Source organism: Notothenia rossii, assembly GCF_949606895.1.
Source record: "Notothenia rossii genome assembly, chromosome: 1".
NCBI classification, from domain to species: Eukaryota; Metazoa; Chordata; class Actinopteri; order Perciformes; family Nototheniidae; genus Notothenia; species Notothenia rossii.
The window spans coordinates 63,172,138-63,178,836 of NC_136912.1; the positions used below are offsets into that span (position 1 = coordinate 63,172,138).

At 41.8% G+C, this 6,699-nt stretch overlaps 1 protein-coding gene across 5 annotated transcripts; it reads left to right on the plus strand.

Moving 5' to 3' along the window:
* Nucleotides 1-369: 369 nt before the first annotated feature.
* Nucleotides 370-4,771, plus strand: LOC307018526 (zinc finger MYM-type protein 1-like). Of its 5 annotated transcripts, none has more exons than XM_079648791.1 (5): nt 370-684; nt 1,227-1,310; nt 1,409-1,510; nt 1,636-1,722; nt 2,035-4,771. In XM_079648791.1, the coding sequence occupies exon 5, from the start codon at nt 3,241-3,243 to the stop codon at nt 4,240-4,242; it is 1,002 nt and encodes a 333-aa protein (XP_079504917.1). In that variant the 5' UTR covers nt 370-684; nt 1,227-1,310; nt 1,409-1,510; nt 1,636-1,722; nt 2,035-3,240; the 3' UTR covers nt 4,243-4,771. The 5 variants fall into 4 exon arrangements, with proteins under 5 accessions (XP_079504917.1, XP_079504918.1, XP_079504916.1 ...); XM_079648790.1 differs by having other exon boundaries at nt 370-1,310; nt 1,989-4,771; XM_079648789.1 differs by having other exon boundaries at nt 370-1,310.
* The last annotated feature ends 1,928 nt before the right edge of the window (nt 4,772-6,699 follow it).

Genomic DNA, 6,699 nt, shown 5'->3' on the forward strand with positions numbered 1-6,699 from the left:
AAAAAGGTTCAATAAGCTGTAAAACTAAAAAGAATGTCTTGAAAATATTACATCGTAAATAATAAGAAAGGGTTTCAAGAGCGCATACCGTTTAAATATATATGCCAACAGCTTCCGTTATTTATTTTGGTCTCACGGCTTATGATTTAGCATGTTTGGCGTGTGTTACCATTAGCATACCACACCGCTGTCTAACAACGCCGACACACCGTCCTCGTCCGATCCACCACTCGCACACCATCGTTATTGTAGTCCACAGGGACAGGGGCGGAGCTTCCTACAGGCAATATAGGCGGTTGCCTAGAGCGCCACCCAGAGGGGGGCGCCCAAAATTGCAACAATTTTTTTTTTTTTTTTTTTTTTTTTTTTTTTTTTGCTTGGCGCAGTTTTGGCGCCCCCCCTCTATATCTGCAACCATTATTCTTACATAAAAAAAAAATTCTAACATAAGGGAAAATGAGCCAAAAATCTAAAACGGTCGGTCGGAGAGCCTCGGCTTTAGGTGTTCACAGTCAGAACATGCTAGAGCGCTGTGCATTGATGGGTATCGGTCAAGTGTTTATCAAATTGAGCGTTGAGGAAAGAAAGACTAACGTTAGAGAACTATGAAGAGGCAAAAGCCATCTGGGGCGCAGTATAAAAACAGAAGAAAAGAAGAAGAAGAGAAACGTGCCAAGGTGAAAGGTATGCAATTTTGATTGTATTGTCAACATTAGCGAATGGATCATGTAATCTTGCTAGTTAGCAAAGCCAACGTTAGCTAGCCAGCGTTTGTTATTGCCATTCAGTCGAAACTGTCATAAGGCTATTTTCTTTGTGTCATGAAATAGAAATATTAGTAATAAAAACAATGTTAGTTTTGGTGTAGCGAGCTAGCCAGTGTGGTGGAATGTTAGTTAGTTGGTAACGTTAGCTAACGTTAAGTTTACCTCAGAAAGCACATTGACTATCCGAGTCAAACATTTGCCAAATTCAACCCTGTCATAATGTGCGCTAACGTTAGCTAACTAGCTCAGTGGTTCTCAACTCCAGTCCTGTTGAATGTTTTCGTTCCAACCCAGAACTAACACACCTGATTCAACTGTTCTAATAAGATAGGCATAGCTCTTGATTAGTTGAATCAGACCTGTCAGGCTGTCCTAATGCTTACTAACTAAATAATAGCTACATTTAACAAATGGAAATGATTCAATGTTGATAATACACATTTTGTTATATCATTTTAGATTCACTTTTAAAATATCTGGGACCATCTGCTGCATCAGTTGACAAGGAACCGCCATGCACCTCAGCTGTGCCGGCTTCCTCAGGTGAGTGCAATGTGTCAATAGATGTTCCTGATGATAAATAATTGAATGTGAAATCCAGTCAATATATTTGCTCTTGTGTGTTCTTTCTATATTTATAGACCTAGAACCACATGAAGGAACGTCAGAACAGCAAGCTGCTCATCCTGATGAGATGACCACTGATTCCACCCTGCCACTGACCACTGTGTCTGTTTGTTCTGGTGAGTACAATATGTCAATAGATGTTCCTGATGTGATGATAAATAATTGAATGTAAAAATGACTGTCGTGCCATTTCTAATCCAGCCAATATATTTGCTCTTGTGTGTTCTCTATATATGTATAGGCCCAGAACCACTGCAAGGAACGTCAGAACAGCCTGCTGCATCTCATCCTGATTGCACCACAGATTCCACCCATACACTCTTCTCAGGTGTGTGCCTTATGAATGTAAAGATGTTTAGCTATAAACCTAATTGTCCTCATGCTTTCAAATAATTGCTTTCTGTTTTTATTTACATTTTACACACTGTCCCAACCTTTTTGGAATTGGGGTTGTTTGTGTGTGTGTGTGTGTGTGTGTGTGTGTGTGTGTGTGTGTGTGTGTGTGTGTGTGTGTGTGTGTGTGTGTGTGTGTGTGTGTGTGTGTGTGTGTGTGTGTGTGTGTGTGTGTGTGTGTGTGTGTGTGTGTGTGTGAAGATATTGTGAATATGAGGTGAGAAAATGTGCTTCACATGCCCTCCAGATGCAGCAAAGACAGACGATCCACTACCAACCGATCCTGCTGACTGCCCTTCACATCTCACAGACACAATGAGGACAGAGTTTGTTCGGAGAGGACCATATCAGATAACACCTGATTTCATTTTCCCAAGGAGAGATGATGGGAGAAGTTGCCACCACCAGTACTTCAGCAGGACCTTAGTAAATGGAGAAAGGATCAAAAGAAGTTGGGTGACATATTCAAAAAAGAAGAACAGTCTTTTTTGTTTTTGTTGTCAACTTTTATCTCCAAAACAAATTAATTTAACAAATGCAGGACTGTCGGATTGGAAAAATGCAAGTGCTGCTTTGACCAGCCATGAAAATAGTCCGGAACACCTGAACAATTTGGCGTCATGGAAAGAATTGGCAGTTCGATTAAAACAAGGTACAACAATAGACAAACAAGAGCAGGCCCTCCTTGAGGCAGAGAAGAGTCGGTGGAGAGCAGTGCTGACACGACTGGTTGCTATTGTACAGTCTCTGGCAGGGCGAAATATGGCATTGAGAGGAAAGACAGAAATACTCTCCTTCAAATGGAAACTTTTTGAAAGAGGTTGAGCTTTTGGCGCAGTTTGACCCAGTGATGAAAGACCACATCCACAAGATTAAAAGTCAAACATCCCACCATAGCTACTTGGGCAAAACCATTCAGAATGAGTTGATTGAATGCATCAGTGGAAAGATTCTATCAACAATAGTGCAAGAAATAAAGAAATGCAAGTACTTTTCCCTCATTTTAGATTGCACCCCGGATGTTAGCCACACTGAACAGCTGTCAGTAGTCATCAGAATTGTGACACTGGAAGAAGACCCCCAGATTAAAGAGCACTTCATGGGATTCCTAGTAGCAGAGGAGTCCACTGGTGAAAGTTTGTCCGCCCTGATTTTGAAGAGGCTGGAGGAGTTGCAGATTGCCTTTGATGACTGCAGAGGACAGTCATATGACAACGGCGCAAATATGAGAGGGAAGAACAAGGGAGTACAGGCCAGGCTACTGCAGTTGAACCCAAGAGCTTTGTTTGTGCCTTGTGGGGCACATACACTCAATTTGGTCATTGCTGATGCTGCCAAAAGCTCCAAAGATGCCATATAATTTTTTGGCATTGTGCAGAAGCTATACTGCCTGTTTTCTGCCTCTACACAGAGATGGGCCATCCTCAAGAAACACGTCAACCTTTCACTCAAAATGTGGTCAGAAACCAGATGGGAGAGCAGAGTGAAAGCTGTGGAGCCTCTGCGATATGAAGCCGCAGCTGTGAGAGAGGCACTGCTTGAGGTGAGAAACCAGGCCAAAGACCCAATCATCAGGATTGAAGCCCAGTCTCTGGCAGAAGAAGTGGGGTCATTCCGCTTTTCACTGTGCACAGTGGTCTGGTATGACATGTTAAGTCAAATTCAGCAGGTGAGCAAAGTCCTGCAGTCCCAAACAATGCAAGTGGATGTAGCAGTAAGTCTACTGAAAAAGACTGAAAAAGCTCTCAAATCCTACAGAGCCACAGGCTTTGTGGCTGCACAAACATCAGCCAAGGACATGTGTGAAGACATGAATGTGGATGCAGTCCTTGTGCAAAAGCGGCTGAAGTCAACAAAGAGGCACTTCTCATATGAGTCTCCTGATGAGCCATTGAGGAATGCCTTGCAAAATCTGGAGGTAACGTTCTTTAACGTGGTGGTAGATGCTGCAGTGTCAGCACAAAAGGAGAGGTTTACCACTCTTGAACATGTGCAAGACAAGTTTGGCATTCTGTACAACTTCCCAGACCTGCCACACCAAGAGCTGATGAAGCAAGCAGAGGCACTTGCACACACCTTAAGCCATGGAGGGCAATCTGATTTGGATGGGAAGGAGCTGGCTCAGGAGTTGGAAAATGTACCTGACTTGCCATCAAAGAGCATGACAACTCTTGAGTTGTTGAAATTCATACATACAAAGCAGCTCACCGAAATATATCCCAACTTGTGTATTGCTCTGCGGATCAGTGCAACGCTACCAGTAACAGTAGCTTCAGCCGAGAGGAGTTTTTCCAAATTAAAACTCTTGAAAACATACCTGAGGTCCACCATGGCTCAAGAACGCCTCAGTGGTCTGGCTGTAATCAGTATTAACCATGAGGTTGGTGGTCAGATTTCATATGATGATGTGATTGATGACTTTGCAGGGAGGAAGGCCAGAAGGATTGCACTGTAAATGGAAACCAGTAGGAGCTAATATGTAGGCCAACCTTGTGTGATGATAGGGAGTGGATTGTAAATAGTTCTTGAGACAAAGTGAATTTGTAATTTTTATGTATTTGTTTGTTTATTTAGCATATTATATTTTGATTATTTGACATGTGTAACATATTTTACAATACATAATTTTCTTTTAAAGCAAATGTGCACGTTATTTTATTGTTTGTTATTGTTATTATTATTATTGTTTGTTAGCTAAGTTGTTTGTTTTAATTCTTTAGTGTGCACTTTACATTTCTTCTTAATTTTCTTTGAAAGCAAATTTGCACATTCTTTTATTGTTTGTTGATATTATTATTGTTTGTTAGCTAAGTTGTTTATTTGTTTTAATTCTTTAGTGTGCACTTTACATTTATTCTTAGCTCTTGTTCTTGCTTGTAATAAATAAAGCTGCAGTACTTTACTGTATAACTGTTAAGATGTTTTGATATTTTTTTGGGGGGGGGCGCAGTGGTGAAGCTCGCCTAGGGCACCAAATGTGCTAGGTCCGCCCCTGCACAGGGAACCCGAAATGCTCCCACACAGCTGATTTGGGCCCATTCCCAAACCGCCCCCTACACCCAACCCCTCCGTTTGCGCGTTCACGCGGAGGGTCCACCATATTGAGGGCTGTTCCAAAGCAACGAGTGTGGAGCGGTGTGGAGGGGGAGTGGGCTATCAAGCCCTCAAACAGCGAGTCTGAAGCGGTGCTGACTTGAGACCGGTCTCTACCTGACCGGAGTCACGCTGTGTGTGTCCGTCAGGAAACACGCTGTTTACAAGTAGTTCCAGCAAACATCCACTGATAAACTGCAATGTTAACAACCTCATATGTTTTTAATTTAGGATCATACCTGTGTTTAGTCTAGAAAAAGGTAAATGTGTTCCTTTCTATTATAAAGTTGTGTATATGTCCGTTGCAAAAACTAAGAAGCTTATAAACATCAGGTTTAAAACTAAAAGAGCTTTGAAACACAATGAAAGATGTTTGGAGTTTTATTTGAGTTATTCATTTAAACTTTTTATCTAAGAGATGCTGATTTGAAACCGTTGTTACATACAGTTACGGCATTTCCTGTTTCTGCCGGAGAGAGGGGAGGCCGTCCCAAAGCTTGCTGCTGTATTTACACCCTCCATCTGACAGGAGGGAGCCTCGTTGAGCTGCGAGTGTGGCTACAGACGGAGTTCACTCCGTCACGGAGGGGTAGGGACGAGGGAGTGGTTTGGGATTGGGCCTTAAAAGAAGCAGGTGGGTTCTAGCTCCTGTGTGTTATCTGAAATCACCATACCAACTTTTCTTCTTCTTGTATTTTGTTTTTTTTGTTGTGTTTTCTTCTTGTTCTTCATTTGTTGCTTAAGGGCGGCTGGCAAACAGCTTTTAGGCGCAATACCGCCCCCTGGATTATGAATAGTGTAATGGATACTGCCCTGAATGACAGACCTTTTTCCCACTCGTAAAAAAAAGGCGTATTCGTCGTGCATGTGCCAAACCGTGACGTCCGAACCGTGACGGTACTGGATGAATGTGGATACCGTTTCACCCCTACTAGGAAGGTGAAACGATTTCAGAGCTGTCTAAAAACAATCCAATCCACTTGGGATTTCGATTTTCTGGACCTTGACCAGGCAATATCCCTTTCTTTTAGAATGCTGGCCAGCTGAGGATTAAACCAGGGATTTCTTTTAGCCCTTTCACCCTAAATTTGCGGAAAGGAGCATGTTTGTTTATAATTCTAGTAAAAGCCTCATGAAAATAATCCCATGCCAGTTCAACATCACTAATGAGAGAGATCTTGTTCCAATCAAAATCCCACAGGTCATGAAAAAAGGCTTGCTCGCAGAAATGTTTAAAGTCACGTTTAAAAACTATTTGTGGTCTTGTTTTTGGAAGCTTAGCTTGCCTGATTGTAGCTATAGCGCAATGGTCACTCATATCATTTGCAAAAATACCAATATCCAAAAACTTATGAGGCGCATTTGTTAAGAATAAGTCGATAAGAGACGATTTATCTTGGTGTTTAAGATTAGGACGAGTTGGGCTATTGATAAGTTGCGTAAGATTAAAAGAGTCACAGGTTGATTTAAAACTATCGGAGAGAGAGGAAAACCAGTCCCAATTAAAGTCTCCAGCAATTAAAATCTCATTAAAATCCAAGCAAGATAACTGATGACTCAGTGATGATAAAGCCTCAATGCTTGCTGAAGGGGGTCTTTAGCACCCTACAACAGTGATAAAATCACCCTTAAGAAGTTCCAATTTCAGCGCAAGTAGTTCAAATTGTCTGCTAAGAGACACAGATGATTGGATGGTAGCATCACATTTTGTTTTTACATAAATTGCGACACCACCACCTTTTCTGGGACGGTCACAACGAAACGCATTGTAACCCTTAATTGCAATGTCTTTGTCCGTGATAGATTTCTTTAGCCAAGT

Excerpts from the sequence above, each read along its gene's own strand:
- LOC307018526 (XM_079648790.1), top strand. The coding sequence starts at position 3,241 with ATGTGGTCAGAAACCAGATGGGAGAGCAGAGTGAAAGCTGTGGAGCCT.